The sequence below is a fragment of the Saccopteryx leptura genome, chromosome 10, assembly GCF_036850995.1.
Source record: "Saccopteryx leptura isolate mSacLep1 chromosome 10, mSacLep1_pri_phased_curated, whole genome shotgun sequence".
Taxonomy (NCBI): Eukaryota; Metazoa; Chordata; class Mammalia; order Chiroptera; family Emballonuridae; genus Saccopteryx; species Saccopteryx leptura.
Window position 1 is genome coordinate 81,667,890 of NC_089512.1, and position 27,420 is coordinate 81,695,309.

Consider the following 27,420-nt stretch of genomic DNA (forward strand, 5'->3'; position numbering starts at 1 on the left):
TGTCATAAACCCATATAGTGTCACTGGAACGAGATGGAAACAAGAAACTAGCAAAGGAGTGATGTCAGAGAAATGGCACCGTGAGGAGCACGACCAACAAATCTCCCCCAAATTTCAACAAGTTCATCAACCAGAGACAAAAAATCTATCCTTGGAGCATCTGCGAGTTCCACACAGTGAAGGCGAAGTGCTATCAACAAGACCACCTTCAGATGCCATTAAGAAAAAGGAAATCGAGTAAAATGGATACAAAAGATAAAGAAGTAGCACAGATAGATGTGGAAAAATCTATGGAGAAAAAATTTAATATATTGAAAACCTTGGAGCTAAATGACAGAGAATTTAAAATAGAAATCCTAAAAATACTCGGAGATATACAAGAAAACACAGAAAGGCAATTTAGGGAGCTCAGAAAATAACTCAATGAACACAAAGAATATATTACCAAGGAAACTGAAACTATAAAACAAATCAAACAGAGATGAAAAACTCAATTCATGAACTGAAAAACGAGGTAATAAGCTTAGCTAATAGAACAGGCCAGATAGAAGGTAGGATTAGTGACATAGAAGACAAGCAACTTGAGGCACAACAGAGAGAAAGAGAGAGACTCAAAAATTTTAAAAAATGAGAAAGCCCTATAAGAATTGTCTGACTCCATCAAATAGAATAACATAAGAATAATAGGTATATCAGAGGGAGAAGAGAGAGAAAATGGAATGGAGAATATATTCAAACAAATAATAGACGAGAACATCCAAGCCTGTGGAAAGAACTAAAGTCTCAAATTCAAGAAGCAAACAGAACACCGAGTTTTCTTAACCCCAACAAACCTACTCCAAGGCACATCATAATGAAATGGGCACAAGCCAACGACAAAGAAAAAATTCTCAAGGCAGCCAGGGAAAAGAAGAATACAACATATAAAGGAAGGGCTATTAGATTATCATCAGATTTCTCAGCAGAAACTCTACAAGCTAGAAGAAAGTGGATCGCAATATTTAAAGCCCTGAAAGAAAGGAACTTTCAGCCAAGAATACTATACCCATCAAAGCTATCCTTCAAATACGAAGGAGAAATAAAAACATTCACAAATACAGAAAAGATGAGGGAATTTATCATCAGAAAACCCCCACTCAAGGAAATACTAAAGGGGGTTTTCCCACCAGATTCAAAGAACAAAACAAAACAAAACCACAAGTAAAAGCTCCACCAAGAACACAATAAAACCAAATTTAAACTCTGACAACAAAAGCAAAAAAAGGGGAGAGGACGGAGATTAACAGTAGCAAAGGACAATGAATTGCAGAAACACTCATAAGATACGGTACTACAATGAATTTGGTAGGTACCCTTTTCATTACTTAATGGTAACCACCCTTGGAAAACCACCACAGAAGCACATGACTTAAAAAAGGTAGCAACAGAGGAAAGAAGTATGGAATACAAACAAACAAAAACAAATGATAGAAAAAAAAAGAGAAGAATCAAACAAGATACAAAACTAACAGAAAGCAATTTATAAAATGGCAATAGGGAACCCACAAGTGTCAATAATTACACTAAATGTAAATGGATTAAACTCACCAATAAAAAGACACAGAGTAGCAGAATGGATTAAAAAAGAAAATCCAACTGTATGCTGCCTACAAGAAACACATCTAAGCAACAAGGATAAAAACAAATTCAAAGTGAAAGGCTGGAAAACAATACTCCAAGCAAATAACATCCAAAAAAAAAGCAGGTGTAGCAATACTCATATCTAACAATGCTGACTACAAGACAGAAAAAGTACTCAGAGACAAAAATGGTCATTTCATAATGATTAAGGGGACACTGAATCAAGAAGACATAACAATCCTTAATATATATGCACCAAACCAAGGAGCACCAAAATATATAAGACAGCTACTTATTGACCTAAAAACAAAAACTGACAAAAATACAATCATACTTGGAGAACTCAATGTACCGCTGAAGGCTCTAGATCGTTCATCCAAACAAAAATCAATAAAGATATATTGGCCTTAAATGAAACACTAGAGCACCTGGATATGATAGACATCTATAGGACACTTCATCCCAAAGCGACAGAGTATACATTTTTCTCTAGTGTACATGGAAATTGTCAAGAATTGACCATATGTTGAGCCACAAAAATAATATCAGCAAATTCAGAAAAATTGAAATTGTACCAAGTATATTTTCTGATCATAAAGCCTTGAAACTAGAATTCATCTGCAAAAAAGAGGGAAAAAACCCACAAAAATGTGGAAACTAAACAACATACTTTTAAAAAATGAATGGGTCAAAGAAGAAATCAGTGCAGAGATCAAAAGATATATACAGACAAATGAAAATGACAGTACGACATATCAGAATCTCTGGGATGCAGCAAAAGCAGTAATAAAAGGGAAGTTCATATCACTTCAGGCCAATATGAACAAATAAGAGAGAGCCCAAGTGAACCACTTAACTTCACACCTTAAGGAACTAGAAAAAGAAGAACAAAGACAACCCAAAACGAGCCGAAGAAAGGAAATAATAAAAATCAGAGCAGAAATAAATGAAATAGAGAACAGAAAAACTATAGAAAAAATTAATAAAACAAGGAGCTGGTTCTTTGAAAAGATCAACAAAATTGCAAACCCTTGGCAAGATTCACAAAGGAAAAAAGAGAAAGGACTCATATAAACAAAATCCAAAATGAAAGAGGAGAAATCACCACGGATATCATGGATATACAAAGAACTATTGTAGAATACTACGAAAAACTATATGCCACCAAATTCAACAATCTAGAAAAAATGGATAAATTCCTAGAACAATACAACCTTCCTAGACTGAGTCATGAAGAAGCAGAAAGCCTAAACAGACCAATTAGCAGGGAGAAAATAGAAAAAACTATTAAAAACCTCTCCAAAAATAAAAGTCCAGGCCCAGACGGTTATACTAGTGAATTCTATCAAACATTCAAAGAAGACTTGGTTCCTATTCTACTCAAAGTCTTCCAAAAAATTGAAGAAGAAGCAATACTTCCAAACACATTTTATGAGGCCAATATAACCCTCATACCAAAACATGGCAAGGACGGCACAAAAAAGGAAAACTACAGACCAATATCTCTAATGAATACAGATGCTAAAATACTGGCAAATCGAATACAACAACATATTAAAAAAATAATACATCATAATCAAGTGGGATTCATCCCAGAATCTCAAGGATGGTTCAACATACATAAAACGGTTAATGTAATACACCATATCAACAAAACAAAGAACAAAAACCACATGATCTTATCAATAGATGCAGAAAAGGCATTCGATAAAATACAACACAACTTTATGTTTAAGACACTCAACAAAATGGGTATAAAGGAAAATATCTCAACATGATAAAGGCCATATATGATAAACCATCAGCCAACATCATATTAAATGGCATAAAACTGAGGACTTTCCACCTTAAATCAGGAACAAGACAGGGTTGTCCACTCTCTCCACTCTTATTTAACATGGTGCTAGAAGTTCTGGCCAGAGCAATCAGACAAGAGAAAGAAATATAAGGCATCCATATCAGAAAAGAAGAAGTAAAGGTATCACTTTTTGCAGATGATATGATCCTATACATTGAAAATCCCAAAGACTCCACAAAAAGATTACTAGAAACAATAAACCAATACAGTAAGGTCGCAGGATACAAAATTAACATACAAAAGTCCATAGCCTTTCTCTATGCCAACAATGAAATATTAGAAAACAAACTCAAAAAAATAATCCCCTTCACGATTGCAACAAAAAAAATAAAATACCTAGGAATAAACATAACAAAGAATGTAAAGGACCTATATAACGAAAACTACAAAGCATTGTTAAGGGAAATCCAAAGAGATACAATGAGATGGAAAAATATTCCTTGTTCATGGGTAGGAAGAATAAATATAATCAAAATGGCCATATTACCCAAAGCAATTTATAAATTTAATGCAATTCCCATCAAAATTCCTATTACATTTTTTAAAGAAATGGAACAAAAAATCATCAGATTTATATGGAACTATAAAAAACCCCAAATAGCCAAAGCAATCCAAAGGAAAAAAAATGAAGCTGGGGGCATAACAATACATGACTTCAAACTATATTATAGGGCCATGACAATCAAAACAACATGGTATTGGCAGAAAAATAGATACTCAAACCAATGGAACAGAATAGAAAGTCCAGAAATAAAACCACATATATATGGTCAAATAATTTTCGATAAAGGGGCCAACAACACACAATGGAGAAAAGAAAGCCTATTCAACAAATGGTGCTGGGAAAACTGGAAAGCCACATGCAAAAGAATAAAACTCGACTACAGCTTGTCCCCTTGTACTAAAGTTAATTCAAAATGGATCAAAGACCTAAGTATAAGACCTGAAACAATAAAGTACAAAGAAGAAGACATAGGTACTAAACTCATGGACCTGGGTTTTAAAGAGCATTTTATGAATTTGACTCCAAAGGCAAGAGAAGTGAAGGCAAAGATAAATGAATGGGACTACATCAGACTAAAAAGTTTTTGCTCAGCAAGAGAAACTGACAACCAAATAAACAGACAGCCAACTAAATGGGAAACGATGTTTTCAAACAACAGCTCAGATAAGGGCCTAATATCCAAAATATACAAAGAACTCATAAAATTCAACAACAAACAAACAAACAATCCAATAAAAAAATGGGAAGAGGACATGAACAGACACTTCTCCCAGGAAGAAATACAAATGGCCAACAGATATATGAAAAGATGCTCACCTTCATTAGTTATTAGAGAAATGCAAATCAAAACTACAATGAGATACCACTTCACAAATGTTAGATTAGCTATTATCAACAAGACAGGTAATAGCAAGTGTTGGAGAGGCTGTGGAGAAAAAGGAACCCTCATTCACTGTTGGTGGGAATGTAAAGTAGTACAACCATTATGGAAAAAAGTATGGTGGTTCCTCAAAAAACTGAAAATAGAACTACCTTATGACCCAGCAATCCCTCTACTGGGTATATACCCCCCAAAACTCAGAAACATTGATACGTAAAGACACATGTAGCCCCATATTCATTGCAGCACTGTTCACAGTGGCCAAGACATGGAAACAACCAAAAAGCCCTTCAACAGAAGACTGAATAAAGGAGACGTGGCACATATACACTATGGAATACTACTCAGCCATAAGAAATGATGACATCGGATCATTTACAACAAAATGATGGGATCTTGATAACATTATACGGAGTGAACTAAGTAAATCAGAAAAAACCAAGAACTACATGATTCCATACATTGGTGGGACATAAAAATGAGACCAAGAGACATGGACAAGAGTGTGGTGGTTACCGGGGGTGAGGGGGAGGGGGGGCGTGGGAGGGAAGGAGGGAGAGGGGAAGGGGGAGGGGGAGGGGCACAGAGAAAAGTAGATAGAGGGTGATGGAGGACAATCTGACTTTGGGTGATGGGCATGCAACATAATTGAATGACAAGATAACCTGGACATGTTTTCTTTGAATATATGTACCCTGATTTATTGATGTCACCCCATTAACATTAATAAAAATTTATTTAAAAAAAGAAACCAGCATACCCAGCTTAACACAAGACGTTCCTTTGGCTGATTTTTAATCTTCATCAAAAAATATTTCTTCCTTATCCTCCAACCTGCCGTAAAAGTGGAAATGTGTTTATAGCTACAAAGTTTTTAAGCCAATTGATGTTTCATTGACTAATTAATAAAAATTAAGTTTGGCAATATTATCCATAGCTATATAAGCACAAGGAAAACAACCATTTGGTAACATTAACATGATAGAGACTGCACTAAAAAAGCAGCAAATAGGAAAAAGGCACTTCAGTTTAGATTTAGTGAAAACAAAAGATGAGGAATGACTGATGAAACCATGCTGAAAGTAGAAGTTACTAACATCGAAATCCTCAGATGAGGCTTTAACTAACATTTAGAAAGTATTAAAAGTTAAGGACTGTGGCCCTGTCCAGTTGGCTCAGTGGATAGAATGTTGGCCTAGATCAGTGGTCGGAAAACTCATTAGTCAACAGAGCCAAATATCAACAGTACAACGATTAAAATTTCTTTTGAGAGCCAAATTTTTTAAACTTAAACTATATAGGTAGGTACATTCCTTATCGAATAGCGCCTGCACGTGGTATTTTGTGGAAGAGCCACACTCAAGGGGCCAAAGAGCCACATGTGGCTCGCAAGCTGCAGTTTGCCGACCACTGGCCTAGTGTATGGATGTTCAGGGTTTGATCCCCAGTCAGGGCACATGTGATAAGCAACCATTTGCTTCTTTCCCCCTTCTCTCCCTCTTCCCCGCCCATAACCAGTGTCTCAATTGGTTTGAGCATCAACCCCAGGCACTGAGGATAACTCAGTTGGTTCAAGTGCATCAGCCTCAGGCACCAAAAATAGTTCCGTTGATTCAACTACTGGCCCCAGAGAGGATTACCAGGTGGATCCCGATCTAGGTGCATGCGGGAGTCTGTCTCACTATCTTCCTTACTCTCACTCAAAAAAAAAAAAAAAAAAGTTAAGGATTGCATCCTCAAGCAGTAGGGAGGCAAAAAGAAAAAGAAATCACCTGCTTTTAAGAACTTTCTTGAATTACGTACAAGAAAACATGGCAAAGAATCCAATTCAGATCTTTTTTTTTTTTTTTTAGTGAGAGAGGAACAGATAGGAAGGGAGAGAGATGAGAAGCGTCAACTCATAGTTGCAGCACCATAGCTATTCATTGATTGCTTTCTCATATGTGCCTTGATCAGGGGGCTCTAGTCAAGCCAGTAACCCCTAACTTAAGCCAGTGACCTTGGGCTTCAAGGCAGCGACCATGGGGTCATGTCTGTGATCCCACACTCAAGCTGGCAGCCCTGTGCTCAAGCCAGATGAGCCCGCACTCAAGCCGGTGACCTCGGGGTTTCAAACCTGGGTCATCAGCATCTCAGGTTGACACTCTATCCACTGTACTACAGCCTGGTCAGGAGGATCTGTCTTTTCTAACAGAATGGGCATGACCGTGTCTCACCTATATCTTTCAATGGCTCTACCACCTCCCACTTTGGTTCTGATCGGAAGAACATGGAAACTTGTTGTAAGGCAATCTCTGCAAAGACATGTTAGAAACTCATTAGTCAAATATATCAGGAAAGCACTGTATGCTTAAGGTATTATTCTTACAAATGAAATTCTTAGAGTCCATGATCTTCTTAAAAAACTTAATTACAAAAAAAGAAAAGACTAAATGTGGGATTCTAGATTGGATCCTGGAACACAAAAAGAACATTAGTTAAAAAATTAGTGAATTCTGAATAACATCTGTAGTCAATAGTAATGTAGCAATGTTAATTTCTTAGTTTTTGGCAAATGTGTCATGGTTATATAAAAGATCAACATCTGGAGAAATTGGGTGAAAGGTATCTGGGAACTGTACTATTACTTCCATTTTTCTGTAAATCTAAAATTATTTCAAAGTAAAGATTTTATTAAAGAAAAAAGAGTATTTAATTACTAACATATTTATATATAATGAAATTATACACACACACACACACACACACTCACATATATATTTTTTTTAACTGGAAGATCTAAAATATGCAAACTAGCTGGTATAAACCAAGAAGTCAATATATGCAACAGGCCCCAGCCCAAGCACAAAACTCAAAATGTATTCTAAGGTCAGCCTGGAACAGTATTCAATGTTGCTCCAAGTGACACTTAATCCCATCTTCATTCCTCATAGAATTACAGTTTTCACCAACAAAGAAATGATTAGCCTTAAACATATACTGAGGATAAAGCCATTGTTTTAGTAAAACATCTGTGTGTATAGCAACAACACGGCTCTATTGTGGAAAGGGCTGGTGTGCCTGTTTACTGGGAAAAAAATCCATCCTTTTTGTGTTCATTTATCACGAGAATGTTTCCTCTTTTTAAGAAGACAATGAGAAGAGGAAGTTCTTTAAAGTTCACTGTATTAAAATGTTACCAGAATAGCTGTGCTTTTGCATTTTCTACAAAAAGCAACATCTGTCGCTATTTCTCCTCAATATAGTGAGTAAATGAAGCCACTCATGATTCCTGAAAGCAAACAGAAGTCCTGCACTCACTGTGGAATTCCACCTCTACCTAGCACTAATGACATTCGAGGCAGAACGGTGAGGCAAAAGGGATTGGACAGAAATGATCTCCCTATATCACAATGACCTTGTCTGGGATTACCATGCCAAGAGCTGGCACACAACACCATTTTGATGTACTTTATGGTATATTATGAGTTAACAAATTCAGGGAAGAAACCCACTAGCTATTTGTTTACTGACTCAATATATAAAGTGTCACAGGTCTATGCACACAGAAGAACAGATGTGAGGATCAGACACACAGCTAACTCCATTTACATTTGTTCTAACTATTCCAAAGTGATAACCATTTGGAGGGGTTGGGTGTAAGGGAAGCATATAGATTTTCACTATTATCAACACTTGGGAACTCTGTACCATCTCCATAATTAATGTTGATATAAAATGTTTTTAGTATTTACAAAATAACTTGAAGGTAAATAAACTTAAAAGGAAATTTTAAGTAAAAATCATTCATATCAGCCCTTTGAGAGGGATCATGAAAAATAATTTTCTAAATAAGGTAATACGTCATTCTAAGAGACTATGAAGGACAGTTTGTTCAACACTAACAGTGACTCATAATTCCCCACAAGATCAGTATTCAACATTATTTACCGCAGGCTGGTATGTACTGTACAGGGTTTCAGAAACGGGGAAATGGCTATGAACAAATGGAGCATGCTAGATTTGGTACCAATAAATTAAGAACTGGGAAATAGCTTTTTATACTTCAGTGGCCAGGGAACTATAGAAAAGACATTTTCTTTCCACTAAACTATGATGTATTTTCAAGTAAACTACATGACTACTATGCTCCCAATATTAATCAGTGCTCCCAATATTAATCTGTCCTCCCACTCTACCCCGACTCAGGCAACATACTTAATCCTAAGCATCTATTCCTCTGCTTAGAAGACTTTATTGGCACTCCATTTCCTTACCAAGTCAAGGCCCAGCTTCTAAACCTGGTGTCCAGCCCAGCTCCAGCGTTGTCTCCCTCAGCAGTGTTGCCTCACTCTTCATGCTGAGATTTGCCTTCCTCAGTCCCTGAAGATTGGCCTTCATCACTTGGACAGCACTTTCCATTCTTGTTCGTCTGTCCTTAGAGGCTCAGCTCCAATTCACTGCTCCCCTAGCCAGGAGACCACCCTCTCTCCTGGTACATACCCAACGCTATATCTTATATCTGTGCCTCTCCTTAGGGATTCATTCACAGACTGTCCTGTATTTGGACTATCTCTTCCATCAGACCAGAAACTCTGGCTGGAAGGATACATCTGAATCTGGATAAAGCCACAAGGAAATACCTCTTTCCCTGGGAGCACTGTCCCTGCCTCTCAGGCTGGCTAACTTCTATTCACCCCTTAGATCTCTATGTAGGTATCACCTCTTCTAAGAAGCCTTCCTTCATCTTCAGATCTAAATGATATGCAACCCTACACACTCACTCCAAGGTGCTGCCAGTCTTCTTCCTGCATTAGTGCACGACTCCTTTCTTGTCATTGTATTCCTAGCATCTGGCACACAATAGGTGTTCAATAAATATTTCATTCAGCGAGAACTAAGGGTTCAATACACATTCATTGAGTGTGGATGCTCTCTCCTTTTTAGAATATCCACATGAAAAGGAAGACATCAGACCTCTATTTCAACAGCACTAACAGGCATATAGGGGAAATGCAGGCTCAGTAAATGCTGATAAAGATAAATAAGCCCCAGACAGGAAATGCAGAGTGAAGCTGTGGGGCAGCTGTGTTAGGCTTGCTCGCTGGTTTACTGGCTACAAGCCCTTTGCCTGATGAGTGTGTGAGCACGTGGCTGTGCCACGTGTGTATGGCCTATATAAGGCTATAGGTGCTTGTGCTTGAGAGAGATTGGGGATACATGAATTGCCTGCCCGCTGTGGTGAGGGGCCATTTTGCTGTTTGTTTGGCCAAGAGGCAGTTTCCCCTGCCTGCGTGCTTGTCCACCATTGTGAGACTATTAAACGGAATGGCCCAACCCTTTCCAGCTCCACAGTTTTTCTACTGTCTGGCCAAATCCAATGTGTACCTGCTTGACCTCGGCCACCGGCATTACAGAAGCCTTCGTCCACCCTTTGCTTCCCAGAGCTCAGATTTTTCAGCTCAGGAGGTACCAACGGCCCCCACTATGTGCAGCCTTTGAGCTCTTAGATCCCAGCCCTACCGGGATGACTATAGGAAACAAACACCGACCAGACCCCAGTCCTGCAGCTGGGCTCCAGGTCCCTAATCTACTATAGGAAGTGGTGTTGCAGAGGCCTGCACATAGAACAGCTGGACATAGGCCTCTAGCTTCTTCAAAGCATCCTGCTCTTGTTCTGAATATAATCCTCTAACCCCGATTTCTCCTTCTCTCCTTTTTCCCTGGACCCCATAACTATCAATCTATTCATGGGATTCCTGGGGCTCCCACACCCCCCAATCCACTAGCCCCTCCCCCAACTCTTGCTTTATAGGTCTGGACCCTGAAGTCCACAGAGGGGAAATGCTGTCGATGACAAAGCCAGAACTAGGATCCAGGCCTCCTGATTTCTGGTCCAACTGACTTCTATGTGGACATTAACCACCCCCCCTTACTCTGACGGGGTTTGAGGTGGGAAGATGGCTACAGTGTAGTGAGACTTTTACATGATAGAAGTACTTTGTTAATAAAATGAAGGTGGGGTGTATATTTGTGTGTGTGTGTGTGTGTGTGTGTGTGTGTGTCCCAACACAAACTCCTCATGACCGGCAGACACCTGTTTTCCCTGTACAACAGTTGGTTCTCAATTAGACTTTCTACTCAAATGAACACCTCACAATTCCCCACAGAGGACGAGGGCCACACTGAGTTCGGGGAAGCCTGGACAAGTCTACCTGGCTTTCCGGGGAATGGCACAATCAAGCTGGCACAGAGAAGGAGGCCTAGGTTTCCCTTTCCTGAGACGGCTGGTGAGTCAGCCCAGAGGCAAGACAAGTTCTGACATTTCATTTCAAGGGGGAAATTAGTCAGCCTCTCTCTGAAAACAGCAACCATCCCCTACCGTTCCATTACAGTACTATGTCCTCTAAATAGTGGTGGCTCCTTGAGCATTTAGATTCTGGTAAAAGTCTCTAGTGGCCTTCTTGTCCCCCTGCTTTGGACTCTTCACTGTCCACCATGCTAGGGAGAGGGGAAAGATCAAGGATGACAACAGCATGTGAGAGAAGTACAGTAGAAGGAAATACAGAGTTGAGAACACCTTTGAGGGCCTGAGCAGCATTTTGATTGGAAAACACTCAGACACTGTACATTATGTAGTCATGCAAATTGCCACCCTAGGTAAGGCCTTCCCTCTCCAGGTTCCTCTCATCTATAAAATGAGAGGGTAAGTCTCCAAGATCTCTTCCAGGTGACACAAGCTCCCTGAGAGCAGGAAGAGTGCATTCCTCCAGCCTGCATCTCCAACACCCAGCCCTGCACCCTGCACACGCATAGGCACAGCGGAGTCAAGGTCTGTGGCATGAACAGCATCGTCCCGTGTGCACTACACCTTGCTGCTGGACCTCAGCAGAACACTAGCAGGAAGTAAGGTGGACAAATCAATGAACAGGGCTGAGTGGGCTGATTTGGTAACAGTCGATCCAGATGGCCCACCCTCAAGACAATTTTGGGAATAAGTGAGGAGCAGCATAGAGAAATGAAAGCCATGAGAGATGTTACTGTGGACTAATGGAGCTGTGCTGGGGGACGAATGCTGTGATGCTCTTTCTCCTCTGAGACCAAAACCAAGTGGGGGATAAATGGAAACCTTGTTAAAAACTCGATGTTCAACTTGTACCATGTAGTAAATGTGAATTTGCAATAAACTGTCCTTCACTTCACTGCTTTCTGGAGGGCAGTTTTCTCACTCCTCCTCCTATGAGAAAATGGCAGGTACATGCTAGAGTAAGGCTTCTCCAGCTTCACTGTGCCTGCAGATCACCTGGGGGCCTTGTTAAAATCAGAGCCTGATGAGCATGTCTGGGACACAGCCTAATTTCTGCATTTTTTTTTTTTTTACAGGGAAAGAGAGAGAGTCAGAGAGAGGGATACACAGGGACAGACAGACAGGAACGAAGAGAGATGAGAAGCATCAATCATCAGTTTTTCATTGTGGCACCTTAGTTGTTCATTGATTGCTTTCTCATATGTGCCTTGACCGCGGGCCTTCAGCAGACCAAATAACCCCTTGCTCGAGCCAGCGACCTTGAATTCAAGCTGGTGAGCTTTTTTTTTTTTCTCAAGCCAGATGAGCCTGCACTCAAGCTGGCGACCTTGGGGTCTCGAACCTGGGACCTCCGCATCCCAGTCGGATGCTCTATCTAATGCGCCACCACCTGGTCAGGCTAATTTCTGCATTTTTGACAAGCTCCCAAAAACGTTAGTGCTGCTTGGTCAGAAGGCCACAACCACATTGTGAGTACTAGGCCCAAGGGCTATGGTTTTCAAACTCAGCTGCATATTGGAATCTCCTGGGAAGCTTTAGTAACCACAAGCTCCACCTGCAGAGATTACGACTGAATTGACAGGAGGGCAGCCTGGGCATCAGGATTTTATAAAGTTTCCCAGGTGACTCAATTATGCAGAAAAATCTGGTGCCTGAAAAGCAGGACTCTATTTCCCTCTCTCTGAAACAGGGATAAAAATGCCTCCCTCTAACTGCTTCAAAAACAGTGCTTTAAGAACCCCAAAAATCGGCCCTGGCCGGTTAGCTCAGTGGCAGAGCGTCAGCCTGGCGTGCAGAAGTCCCGGGTTCGATTCCCGGCCAGGGCACACAGGAGAAGCGCCCATCTGCTTCTCCCCCCTCTCCCCCCCTCTCCTCTCTGTCTCTTTCTTCCCCTCCCGCAGCCAAGGCTCCATTGGAGCAAAAGTTTGTCCGGGTGCTGAGGGTGGCTCTGTGGCCTCTGCCTCAGGCGCTAGAATGGCTCTGGATGCAACAGAGCGATGCCTCGGATGGGCAGAGCATTGCCCCCTGGTGGGCATGCCGGGTGGATCCCGGTCGGACGCATGCGGGAGTCTGACTGCCTCTCCGTTTCCAACTTCAAAAAAAATGCAAAAAAAAATGCAAAAAAAAAGAACCCCAAAAATCGCATGTAAACAATATATTCTCTTAGCAAGGAAATCAGCTTATTAATAATTTCCAGAGTTCCACTGAGGAAGGCTCGAAACATGGCTTAGCTTTAACAAACCATTTGACGTCTAGCCATTAGTTCAGTCCTACAATGGTTTCCACTGGTCTCTTCAGGCCACACCAGAGTGTACTCACTATTTCATCACCAATTTGCTGACCTCAGGCTTAGGTCAGCTTTGTGTGGAATTGGTACCCTTCCCCCTTAGTCTCCTGGCTGCTACCCTGATCCAGGAAGGTTTAGAAAACAGTGACCTCCTTCTCATGCCTGTACTGATTGGGTCTCCGCAAACAACTGGAAACACAGAGAGAACCCTTCTGAATCACAGTGTAAAAAAATCCAAGAAAAACCAGATATACTTTATAATTATAAATGCAAAAATGGAGCAAATATAAATCAATTGACATTACTGTAAAGATCATCGTAGATTATTTACTCTATCCTGTCAGGGAAGTTAATAAAGACAAGACTTATGTAAATAGACACAATAACTTCTCTTCCAGATTTTTCTGCGCAGGTAGTATAAGCATGTTAGAAATAATTATTTCCTTTTTATACATGTACAGTAATTTATAATCAGAGAAGAATTAGTACTGTAAATGCATAATGCCGTATAACAAATATACACAGCTTTCCATTTGGAAAAAGTTTCTCCCACACATTTCCTCTCCAGCACAGCACAGAGCCACTTTAGCCATGTGACTGCAGGTACAGACCCCTTTGCTTACCAGTGTAGTTTGCAGAATAGTTGTTTGGATCTAAAAACTTCTTAACCAGCTCACAATTAGATAACATATGATTTGTGGTGATAACGTTGAGATAGTTCTGAAGACCTTTCTGCCTCTCGGCTATAAATTCACGATCCATGTTACCAATCAATTTTTTGGGAGGAAGAGGTAGACTTAGGCCTGCAATCTTTAATTAAGAAAAAAAGTATTATTCTCATACCATTCCCAAATAAGATATAAAACAAGAATCCTGAGCCATAATATTTCATTAAGTTTAAGAAGCCATAGACTTTAAGATGCATCCTAGTTTCAGTGAAAATGTGAAAAAAAGGTGCATCTTAGAATTCTTGAAATACTGCATTAAGCATAGCAACTATAAACCTTAATTTTTTAAAAAGCTGTTTTTATTTTGATCAAACTTACATGTGGACATAATATCAGGAGTCAAAGAGTTCCCTTTTTATTATTACTTGCAGCCCCGTGACATTCCCTCCCACCACCGCCCTCAGCACCAGATGACACAGCCATTCCCTTCTCCCCAGAGACAGCCATGTTCAATTCTTCAGTCAATGTTTCGGCACTGAGGAATGTTTATATCGTTGTCTTCTTTTTAACGTTTATTATTTTAAAATTTACTTTATTTTTATTGATTTTAGACAAAGAGGAAGAGAGACAGACAGAAACATTAATTTGTTGTTCTGTTTATTTATGCATTCATTGGTTGATTTTTATATGTGCCCTGACCAGGGATCAAACTCACAACCTTGGTATATTGGGATGATTCTCTAACCAACAGAGATAACTGGCAAGGGCTCAATATTGTTATATCTTGATTTTTCATTTTTAGAAATTATCCACAAATTTCCTATTATGGAAGATGAAGATTAAGTTCTCTTTCACTAACCTGACATCATCCCATACATACTCTACTCCTGATCCTTCCAATAAAGTTATTTAATGATTTTATTTGGTGCACTACTCCTGTTTGCATTAGATAAACAATCTTCACAATGGAGCCAAAAATCCATGCTTATTATGCTTAACATATGCTTACCTTCTGTCATCTAGCAATCTATTTTTTTAGTTTTTCTATTCAACGCCAAATTTCTGGGCTACACTTTTTCTCAACACATTCACATACCAAAATGCATTACTTTCATCTTCTTGAGGAGTATCTTCCAGAACTCACCAACCTGCCTCAGCAGTACTGATGGATCCCACACCTGCCGCAAAGCTGGCATACTGGATTTCCAGTCCCCATCATGCTGGAGAAGCTTTTGACTTTCTTCTGCTGATCCCCATTCCTCTATCCATGCTTTTTCTTAGATATTCCCCCTATTTTTGGTGGAGATATCCTCTGTCAACTTCTTAAAAGAGGGGCAAGTTTCTAAAAGCTTGCATGTATAAATTGGTCTTTATTCTACCCTCACACTTGATTGACAGCAAGTCTTGATGCGGAATTCTAAGGTGAAAATATTTATTCTTCAGAATTTTTAAGAGCTACTTTATTGTTTTCCAGTTTCCAGTGCTGTTGTAAAGATTCAAGATTCTTTTTTTTTTTTTTTTTTGTATTTTTCTGAAGCTGGAAACGGGGAGAGACAGTCAGACAGACTCCTGCATGCGCCCGACCGGGATCCACCCGGCACGCCCACCAGGGGCGAAGCTCTGCCCACCAGGGGGCGATGCTCTGCCCCTCCGGGGCGTCGCTCTGCCTCGACCAGAGCCACTCTAGCGCCTGGGGCAGAGGCCAAGGAGCCATCCCCAGCGCCCGGCCATCTTTGCTCCAATGGAGCCTTGGCTGCGGGAGGGGAAGAGAGAGACAGAGAGGAAGGAGGGGGAGGGGGAGAAGCAAATGGGCGCTTCTCCTGTGTGCCCTGGCCGGGAATCAAAGCCGGGTCCCCCGCACGCCAGGCCGACTCTCTACCGCTGAGCCAACCGGCCAGGGCATAAAGATTCAAGATTCTTGATTCTGGTTCATTTTTTTCCCTTCTGTATAAGCTTTTAGGATGGTCTCTTTGACCTCAGTTCGTGAACTCTGTGTGCCTTTATGTGGTTCTACCTTCATCCTTGTGCTGAGTTCTCAGCCCTCTCAATCTAGACGCTAATAATATCGTTATGATCACTGATAATTTCTTGTATTAAGTCTTTACTTATTCCCCTCCATGCCCTTTGCTTTCTTTTTTCTGGAACTCCTATTTTCCAATATTGGACCTTTTGGATTGCTCCTCTAGTCTTGTCTTTTCTCTCCTATTTTCCACCTTTGTTAAACTTTTTTTTTTTTTTTACTGAAAAAGTTTTTCTGGGATATTTCTTTTATCTTTCGGCCTTTCTAAAGAATTTTCATTTATACTCTTATCTTTTTTATTTCTAAGCATTCTTCTTTTTATCCCCCCTTAATAGCATCCTGAATGTAATGCAATGTCTTATCTCTCTGAGATTATAAAAAAATTTTTCCAAAGTGCCTGCATACATTCTTACTGCATACATTCTGCTTCCTGAAGGATTTTTTCCTGTTTGCTTTATCTTTCATATAAAAAGTGTTCCTTAGAAATCTGGTGACCCTGGGTTGTCTTTCAGATTTAAGAGGGAGTGCTGAAAGCTGACTAGCAGCTTTGGGAGAGTGGCTGGGGCTTGTTTGCTGTGGGCTTTATTGTAGCACAGCTCTTTCATTGGAACAACCTGTGATCTTAGTCTTTGGTCTGAGTCTTTAACTCTTTCCTCTTAGGCTGGACAGAGCCCCCAAAAGAATCTTCCAGTCTCTTACAAGGAGTCTAGGCCTAACTGCTGGTATTCTGGGAGCGGAAAGGAAGGAGGCAGCTTGGAGAGGGGAGGGGAGTGGGGCTGGGGTCTAGGCTCCTGTTATTATGTAAATATTTTCAACTGTGCCTGCATTCTCCAGTCCAGACTGTTCTGACTTCTCCAGGGAATGAACTTCCAGTTTGCTGCTGGAGGGAGAAGGGCAGGCATAAATTGCTCAGATAGGGGAGATTTAGGGATATGACTTATTTTTATTATTATTTGTTTTTATTAAGAGGAAGGCAGGCCCTGGCCGGTTGGCTCAGCGGTAGAGCGTCGGCCTGGCGTGCGGGGGACCCAGGTTCGATTCCTGGCCAGGGCACATAGGAGAAGCGCCCATTTGCTTCTCCACCCCCCCCCCCCCCTTCCTCTCTGTCGCTCTCTTCCCCTCCCGCAGCCAAGGCTCCATTGGAGCAAAGATGGCCCGGGCTCTGGGGATGGCTCCTTGGCCTCTGCCCCAGGCGCTAGAGTGGTTCTGGTCGCGGCAGAGCGACGCCCCGGAGGGGCAGAGCATCGCCCCCTGGTTGGCAGAGCGTCGCCCCTGGTGGGCGTGCCAGGTGGATCCCGGTCAGGCGCATGCGGGAGTCTGTCTGACTGTCTCTCCCCGTTTCCAGCTTCAGAAAAATACAAAAAAAAAAAAAGAGGAAGGCAGGGCCTGACCAAGCCGTGGCGCAGTGGATAGAGCATTGGATTGGGATGCAGAGGACCCAGGTTCGAGACCCTGAGCTCGCCAGCTTGAGCGCGGGCTCATCTGGTTTGAGCAAAAGCTCACCAGCTTGGACCCAAGGTTGCTGGCTTGAACAAGGGGTTACTCAGTCTGCTGAAGGCCCACGGTCAAGGCACATATGAGAAAGCAATCAATGAACAAGTAAGGTGTCACAACAAAAAACTGATGATTGATGCTTCTCATCTCTCTTCGTTCCTCTCTGTCTGTCCCTGTCTATCCCTCTCTCTGACTCTCTCTCTGTCTCTGTAAAAAAAAAAGGGGGGGGGGGGGAGAGCAAGGAGGCGAGAGACAGACTCCTGCATGTACCCCAATGGGATCCTCCTGGCAAGCCCACTATGAAGTAATGCTCTGCCCATCTGGGGGCACTGCTTGGCAACTGAGCTATTTTAGTGCCTGAGGTGAGGCCATGGAGCCATCCTAAGTGAGTCTGGGGCCAACTTGCTTCATTAGAGCCATAGCTGTAGGAGAGGAAGGGGAAGAGAGAAAGAGAGAGGGGGAGGGGTAGAGAAGCAGATGGGCACTTCTCCTGTGTGCCCTGACCAAGAATCAAACCCGGGACTTCCACATGCTGGGCTGATGCTCCACCGATGAGCAAACTAGCCAGGGCCCTGACTGCTTTTTAAATATACTTTCAACTCCTGATTATAGCTCAGCCTCACCCTCTGAGGTTCTGTGGTATAAATTGGACCTAAGGGGTTATCTACTCCGCATGTCAGAATTCTGCCTTCCCATATCTGCCTAATTGGTTAGCTCTCATCCACTGGATTTTCAGCTTCAGATGTTTTCTTGTAGTTTTATCTTCTCCTGTTTGTCCTTGAGAGAGAGAGAGAGAGAGAGAGAGAGAGAGAGAGAACGCACGCGCGCACACAACTTACTATTTAAGAGAGGCTTTGAGAGGAAGGAAAAATAAATGCAGGAGGTTCAAGGTACTATCACTTTTCAGATCATTTAAAACTTCAAAGTCTATTTTTCAAACTTAAAAAATAAAGCGTCAGAGTAATTTACTGAGTAAAATTACTTTCAAAGAGTCCTGCTGTTCTATACTTGTGCTTAGATTAGGGCAGTCCAAGTGGCATGTGTATTGATTGAGAGAAAGGTCTAAAGAGAAGGCCATCTTGAATTTAGACAAGGCCATAACCTAAACCACCCATGTGGGCAAACCTAACTTAGCCAGATCCAATCTGTATTTTTCAAACAACAATGAAGACCTTGAACTTGATATTGGACAAGATAAAAAGGCTGGCTGACAATTCTAAATTGCCTATTTCTCCAACTATGAAAATATGTTGGAGAACATTTTGAGTGAATTTTGTAACATGGCATAATTCACTGCCACATAAGACAAACATTTCAGGTTGTTTTCCTCATTTGTACAATTAGGGTTTATCTAACAGCAGTTTCTTTCTTCCTTTTTTAATATGGAATACTTCTCGAACCCGTGTGTCATCTTTGCACAGGAGCCATGCTACTCTTCTCTGTATCATTCCAATGACAGTGTATGTGCTGCCAAAGTGGCCACTAATAGCAGTTTCTTCAGTAGTTAAATAAAAATCATACTTATGAAAAAAAGCACATCACTCAGCCAGTATACATGTAAGCCAATTCCTTCACTATTACTTTTCTGTTAAGGAGCATTAAGTAATGGAGGTAATCAAAGGTAATACATTACTGAAAACACAACTGTTTTTAAAACTCTTATTAAGCTGCAGAATACAACCTCATTTGTGTGCACTCACTGAGGAAATATATATATATCATAAATGTCTAAAAAGACCCATACAACCTGCTTGAGAATAGCTACCTCTGGGAGAAGGTTGGTCAATTAGTTTTATTTCCACACTATGAAATGTTTAACATTACTCAATTACTACTTTTTTTTGATGAAAAAAGGAAAAGAAAACCCTTTTTGCTTATCACACATCATATATACAGCAAAGATCGTTTTAAACGCCATTAACCAATACCAGCACTTCTGCCTGCACTACCTGCCCAACAGCACACCCAGCAGAATCCCACATCTCTCCAAATGGACAGTTACGTTCAATAGCATCAGACTTGAACCTCAGTAGGGCTATTTTTCATTCATGGTGCGGAAGTAAGAATGAATTTGATAAGGTATCTGTTTGTGGCCTCCAAGCTTCAACCAATCTATTTTTTCAAGCTTCATTTCACTTTAGGAAAATGTATTAAACTGCCCTGACATACCATCAGCTCTTCCAAATCACCAGTGAAACAGAGTTCTTTGCCAGCAGCTGCGATCATAGTGTTCCTGCTATGTCAGTCTGCTGGACACATTGGAGGTATTTTCCTCCCCTAGTTTAAGATTTCACAATAAATAGTCCTAAAAGTAAGTACTAAAACAATGCAATGTGTGTGTTATTTTAAAATCTTGTCTTAAAAAAGATTAGCATTCAAGACTTTTTTTCCTCTTTCAGCTTTCTCCTAGAATATCTAAAATGCTTACCAATCTCATAATTTAGAACTTCGATGACTAATTAGAAGGGAAGGAAAGAGAATAGTAGCACACTGAGTGATAAAGTCACTAAGCCAGTGATTTCCTAGAGACCTCCACATTAATGGCTTGCAGCCATGACACCTCATTATCCCATTTTCCATAGCTTTCCTATTTAACGTGCCCTATGTATTCCCTTCTTGAGTTCCTTGTATAAGGGAAAGAGAACAAGAAAGCCAGCAGAAAAGTCCCCCAAAGTTCCATTCATAACACCTGCAGAGTGACAATGCAAATGAGAGGTAATTGCTAAAATGGGGTCTAAAGCCCAAAATCTGTCCCATGCTAGCCTAGTAGAAGCCTCTAAATTATATATATGATGATTTAGTCACAGTTTCAAGAAAACTAGCTTTTGTCTAGAGGAAAAACCTTCAAACTCCAAATCTGTTGATCTTAACAATCCACACACTGCCTCCAACTATATTTCAGTGAGTATTATAGGGAGTTCTAAACTCTCAACAGAGCCTTGATTTGTCCCAATTTCCCTCTCGGTGTACAATAGTCTTCTCCTATGTCAACAATGAACAGTAAAATTCAAGTAACAAAACTTTTATGCTACAACAGACCTAAGAAGTCATCTGATTCCACCCTTCGGTTCAGATGGGTAAAGTGAGGACCGAGAGAGGAAATACCTAACCCAAAGTGATAAGGGGCAGAGCCTGGGTTTCATCCCATTTGTGTAGGTTCCCTACCCAGTTCCTTCATTTCAACTCCTGCTTCCTTCTGATTCCCTGTTGTATGCTATCTCCCTTGATAAGCAATTTTCACGCATTTTCATCTCATGGCACACATAAACTCATTATTAAAATTCTGTGGACACCAAAAAATATATATATTTTTGCTGATCCAACAAAAAAATAGGTAAAATTTTTATTCCTTCACACCAGGTGGCTATTGTTGTATTACCTGTTGTCATTTTTTTATTTGAAAATCTAAGGGAAATGAGGTCAGTGCCCCTGACTAAAGTCAGATATTGCATGTTTCAAAAATTCTTACGGCACACTGGTTGAAAATCACTGCCTGAGATGATCACTAATTTGATGTTGCCTGCACTGTAAAAGAAGGTGGTGGTCCTTCTTCATTATTATCATAAAACATGCTATCAAAGTGGGGAAAGTACAGCTTTTTTCTGTTTTTTCTTTTTATATACTTTACATGTGCTTGTTTGTAGAGAACTTGGGAAAGTACAAAACAGTATAAAGAACCAGAAAAAACAAAACCCATAATCCTACCACCTGGGTTCACCATTGTTAATGTTTTGGTATACATCCTTCCAATCTTTTCTTTTAAACTCTTCGTATATTATATTGCATGTAGAATTTTATATCCTGTTTGTTTTTTCTCACTCAGGTATTTTTCCTATTGAACTCAAGAAAACTGCAATATATTATATTTCTCTTTCTTCAGCAGGAACTCATTATCTGTCAGGGAGGTAATCAGACACTGAAAATCACGGTCACAGTTTTAGTCTGTGGTTTTGGAATACTTTGGGTCTGTTTTGTAGAGGCTGTTTCGAAATTATTTTGTTGCCAAAAAGCTGTATGTACTTTCTTCTGTTTGTTTATTTGGATCCAGAAATACCTCCCACTTGAAATGATGTCTGGCCATACCCTGCCCAACACAAGCCAATATCAATACACATGAATATTTGCATTTGAAATAAGATGCACGTTGGAAATAACCATTTAAAAAGAGAAAATTACAATGAAGCAAAAAATTAAAACCTATATATTAAAAAGGCCATAATTAAATAGTCACAGAAATTCACCTTATATCTCTAAAGCAAGAACAAATAAGAGATAAAACCTTCCTCCCCACTGCCATTCTTACGGGCTGAGCCTAGGCAACCTCAATTTGAGAAATAGTTCTCTCACATTCTTACTCAGCCCTGGCTGAATAACATTGTACTAAGATGACTCCCCCTTCCTTAAAACTGGGTAAAGTTTCGGCCTGACCTGTGGTGGCGCAGTGGATAAAGCGTCAACCTGGAAATGCTGAGGTCGCTGGTTCAAAACCCTGGGCTTGCCTGGTCAAGGCACATATGGGAGTTGATGCTTCCAGCTCCTCCCCCCTTCTCTCTCTCTGTCTCTCCTCTCTCTCTCTCTCTCTCTCTCTCTCTCTCTCTCTCTCTCTCTGTCTCTCCCTCTCCTCTCTAAAATGAATAAATAAAAAAATTAAAAAAAAACTGGGCAAAGTTTCACTCATAATAAAGGTTAAAACACATAGTAAGTTCGATGTTAACTCTCAAATACTGACACCACTATGGAAATGCCATGTGGAAAAGACTGGGAGCGGTTGCAGAAAATATCCAGGGCTGGAATGAACTCCACATTGGTGCCTTATCTACAATGTCATCACAGGACCATAGTGTCTCTGAGTAAAGAATATGCTATGGTCCTGGCTGGTTAGCTTAGTTGGTTAAAGCATCATCCCAATACGCCAAGGTTGTAGATTTGATCCCCAGTCAGGGCACATACAAGAATCAACCAATGAATGCATAAATAAGTGGAACAGCAAATTGATGTTTCTCTCTTTCTCTTTTCCTCCCTTCTTCTCTCTCTAAAATCAATAAAAACAAACAAACAAAAATGCCATGCCAAATGCATAACCATATGACAATTACATAAAGGTTTGCATATACTTAGGCCAGCACTATCATAAGGAAAATAAGACAATCATGCTTTTAGCAGTGCTGTAAATAATGTTAAAATGTGGATTTTACAAATGTTCTTCTCCAAAGTACAATCAATAAAACATGGCCTTTTGATGGAAAGGAAGTGTTATGCTCCCTCCCAGCCAGCAGTCCTCCTGTCCTTTTCAAACAGGCTCAGAGCTCGCTCAGACTAAGTGACGATGACTAGCTCACCAATGAAGGGAGCAGTCCTTCACCACCCAGCTGAGCTGGTAAGAAGGCAAGTGCTATGACTCAGGTTTAAAGGTTCTGTATAACCAATCAGATCTGACTTATGATACCAGCCCAATGGTCTTCAGTAATCCAGGGCACCTGAAGACCAATCTGCCAAGAAAAGACACAGGGGTATCGCCAGCATTTCCTATAGGACTAACAGTCCTCGAGGACCCTTCTATCATAACCAGCACTGGCTGTGTTTCCAGAGAAAGACTTTGCAACTCATTCCTCTTTCCATTATGGCCACAAAGTTCGGAACATTTAAATAAAAGAAATTTAAAAATAGATATTTAAGAGGAAAAGTTACTGTATTTTAAGGCTTTATAAACCCTCCCCACACTCTTATAAACCTTTCCCACACTGTTATTAACCTTTCCCACACCTATTTTGCTTATTTTACCACAAAAATAATTAAAATAATAAATATATAAAAATACCTATATACCGCAAAATCTCGTGATATAGCGAAAAATCCACAATACAAAATTAGATATTATATACAATTAAAAAATCCACGATACAGTGAGACCGCAAAAAGTGAACCACGATATGACGAGGGATGACTGTGTAACAAAAAAGTCTCTGGTTAGTGCTGAATGTTGATTTGCAATGCTGACTACGCAGCCTAGTTTAGTGGACAAAGTCTGAGAGAGTTCCAGCTCCAACTCAGGGAACAACGCTAGCAATCCAATTAATCATTTCTAATCCGAAAAAGGAGCTAATACACATCCTATGATTGTTGTTAAGGACGCAGTATGGCACAAAGGTATGCAGTTGCAGGGTCACTATTATAAATCACATGTTTGTTCCCAAAAGTTTATTTTTAGAGCCACACATAATCTGTTCCCTTTACCAGGGAAATTTGCTAATTTCTTGTTCCCATTATTGCCATTTCCAACTGTTTTCTAAGACACATTGTTTTCTAAGCAATGTACATCACTAGTGTTTTAAAATATTTACCTGCAAGCTGTTGTTCAGCAAATCAAAGTCACTATATCTCCTAACAATCTGCAAGAGACAAGACAGTGGTGGTTTAATTCAGGAAAGACTATCTCTTCCCATTTCCTTATTTAATATTTTTGGCATTCTAGAGCCAAGGCACTTGCACTAAGGATAACAGGGCTTATACCTGGTCCTTAACTTGCTTAGTTTAACAGGCCCAGAAAACAGACCGAGCAGTGTGCCAGAGCTGGCTGGGCCATCGGAAACTGGTTCATGCCAGCCAGACTCACAGGACGCCAACAGCTAAGAGAAAGAGATAATGTATTTCTTTTTTTTCTTGTTAACCAGGCATCTGGAAAAATGACTTAATGATTTACCAAAAAAAGAGAAAGTTTTACTGAACATGAAGTCAAAGTAAAAGGAAGTGGACATTTGAGGCCACTTCATCCTTGACTGGATAAAACTTCCCCAGATGAGACCCTACCACTCTGGGACTGGTCCACACCTGCAGGCAGAGCTGATACCTCGCTCTGATTCTCGTTCCCCTTTTGGCAGACAGTCCACCTTCACTATCTGTACATTCTTCCTTAGTTATGCGTGATTAGGCCGTTGACAAACTCTACTAGCTCATCCGGCTTTGGGCAAGGAAATTATTTTACTTTTTAATAGTTTGACTTGAACAATTATTAATAATTATCAAATGTTAACAAGCAGAAAAATTACCTGGAGATCACCCAGGATCTCACCACAGAAAATCTTTTTTTATTTTAATGCACAATATTTTTATATTCAATTATCTCTTTTAGGTAAATATATTTCTGCATCTAAAGTATCCAAATTTTTTTCATTACTCCATATCATTCATCATATGCCATTACTTATAGACATTATACCTAAATCTAGAATTTCTGAAGTGTAACAATGAAAGAGAATTGCTCTAATGTGTCTCCACTTCAGCTGCACAAGCATTTCCTTGTTTTTTAAAAAGCCGTTTATTGAATTTATCGGGGTGACATTGGTTAATAAAGTTATATAGGTTTCAGGTGTACGATTCTATAATATAATACATCATCTGTACATTGTATTATTTGTTCATCACCCCAAATGATCATCTAATTCAGTAGGTCTAGGGTGGGACCCAAAAGTGTACATTTTTGTTACTTATCTCCTGGGATTCTAATGAATCTAGAAAACTATCAAGGGTTGGTTTTTCTTGTAGGATACTACTCTTGGCCCCACTTGTCAAACATACATCCAAAAGTTTTTGTGTTTTTTTATTCAGTGAGAAGAGAGGATGCAGAGACAGACTCCTGTATGTGCCTGAACCAGGATCTACCCAGCAAGCCCACTAGGGGGTGATGCTGTGCCCATCTGGAGCATTGTTCTGTTGCTCAGCAACCAAGCTCTTCTTAGTGCCTGAGCCAGAGGCCATGGAGCCATCCTAAGCACCCAGGGCCAACTCACTCCAATCAAGCCATGGCTGCAGAAGGGGAAGAGAGAAAGAAAGAGAAGAAAAGAGAGAGAGAAGAGGGGGAGAGGTTGAGAAGCAGATGGTCACTTCTGTGTGCCCTGACCGAATATCAAACCCAGGACCTCCACACTCTGGGCTGATGCTCTACAGCTGAGCCAACCAGCCAGGGCCCAAAAGTTATATATAATGCTGTACCTAATAAGTGCAAAGGAGCAAAGATGGCACAGTGGTTAACCGTGTAGAATATGTGAATTTCAACCCTGTTCTATCACTAATTTGAGTGGAACCTTGGACTAGTTACTTACCTCTTGAATGTAAAATGGGGCTAATACTACCACAAGAACTGTTTTTAAGGGGTTAAATGAATTAATGTGCTTGAACCAGTGTCTAACAATAAATGCTCAATAGATGTTAAATACTATAATTATTCAAACAGAAAGCAGTTTGAAAGTTCAGGTAAAGGAAAGACCAAGTATTGGCCACTGTGGTCAAAGACTGTTTGGGGTAAGAGGTGTTTAAAAAAAAAGGAAAGAAAGAAAGAAACAGGCCAAAATGGAGTCATTTTTGCCTAGCTAGGTCACCAAACCAAAACTTAATAATTAACCTGGCAGTAAAATCTCGGACATTTCTCAAAGCAATATTTTTTCTGACATATGGCCTCGGGCAGGGAAACAAAAAAAATAAACAAATGGGATTATATAAAACTAAAAAGTTTTTGCACAGCAAAGGAAACCATCAACAAAATGAAAAGACAACCCACTGAATGGGAGAACATATTCACCAATGATACATTTGATAAAGAATTAATATCCAAAATATATAAAGGACTTATAAAATTCAACACCAAAAAAACAAAGAGTCCAATTAAAAAATGGGCAAAGAACCTGAACAGATACTTCTCCAAAGAGGACATACAGATGGCTACTAGACATGAAAAGATGCTCAACATCACTAGAGAGAAATGCAAATCAAAACCACAATGAGATATCACACTCACACATGATGTCAGAATGGCTATCATCATTAAATCAACAAACAAGTATTAAGTGAGGATGTGGAAGAAAAGGGAACCCCTGTGCACTGTTGGTGGCAATGCAAATTAGTACAGCCACTGTGTAAAGTAGTATGGAGTTTCTTTAAAAAAATTAAAAATAGAACTGCTTTATGACCCAGCATCCACTTCTGAGGATATAGACTAAGAAACCCAAAACAAGGCACTGGCTGGTTGGCCCAGCGGTAGAGCGTCGGCCCAGTGTGTGGAAGTCCTGGGTTCAATTCCTGGTCAGGGCACACAGGAGAAGCACCCATCTGCTTTTCCACACTTCCCTCTCTCCTTCCTCTCTATTTCTCTCTTCCCCTCCTGCAGTCAAGGCTCCACTGGAGCAAAGTTGGCTCGGGCTCTGAGGATAGCTCCATGGCCTCTGCCTCAGGTGCTAGAATGGCTCCGGCTGCAACAGAGCAACACCCCAGAGGGGCAGAGCATCACCCCCTGGTGGGCATGCCAGGTGGATCCTGGTCGGGCACATGCAGGAGTCTGTCTGACTGCCTCCCCACTTCTCACTTTGGAAAAATAAAAAAAATTTTAAAAAGAAACCCAAAATACTAATTCAAAAGAATATATGCATCCCCCTGAAGCATTATTTACAATAGCCAAAATTTGGAATCAGTCCAAGTGCTCATCAGTAGATGAGTGGATAATAAAACTGTGGTACATTTACACAATGGAATACTACTCAACCATAAAAAAGAAGAAAATCTTACCCTTTGCGACAGCATGCATGGACCTGGAAAGCATTATGCTCAGTGAAATTAGCCAATCAGAGAAACACAAGTACCATATGATTTCACTCATATGCAGAATCTAATGAACAAAATAAACAAACATAATAGAAACAGACTCACAGATAGGCAACAGACTGACAACTGCAGAAGGAAGGGGGTGGCTGGGCTGAGTGAAAAAGGTGAAGGGATTAAGCAAAAACAAAACAAAACAAACAAAACGCATAGA

General features: G+C 40.4%; 1 protein-coding gene and 1 non-coding gene across 13 annotated transcripts in view; both read right to left on the bottom strand.

Moving 5' to 3' along the window:
* The window catches only part of PXK (PX domain containing serine/threonine kinase like), a 97,550-nt gene that overhangs the window by 31,070 nt on the left and 39,060 nt on the right, over positions 1-27,420 (bottom strand). For 7 of the 12 annotated variants that reach the window (XM_066350578.1, XM_066350589.1, XM_066350577.1 and 4 more), the window contains exons 3-6: positions 23,960-24,007; positions 14,060-14,246; positions 7,080-7,157; positions 5,624-5,697 (exon numbers count right to left, since the gene is read on the bottom strand). In XM_066350578.1, the coding sequence (XP_066206675.1) occupies positions 5,624-5,697; positions 7,080-7,157; positions 14,060-14,246; positions 23,960-24,007 (387 nt within the window). The remainder of the gene's footprint in view (positions 1-5,623; positions 5,698-7,079; positions 7,158-14,059; positions 14,247-23,959; positions 24,008-27,420) is intronic. The other 5 variants (XM_066350581.1, XM_066350580.1, XM_066350586.1 and 2 more) reach the window with 2 other exon arrangements.
* On the bottom strand, positions 18,995-19,101 carry LOC136382670 (U6 spliceosomal RNA). The gene has a single exon (XR_010747296.1). It is a non-coding gene; the product is annotated as a U6 spliceosomal RNA (small nuclear RNA).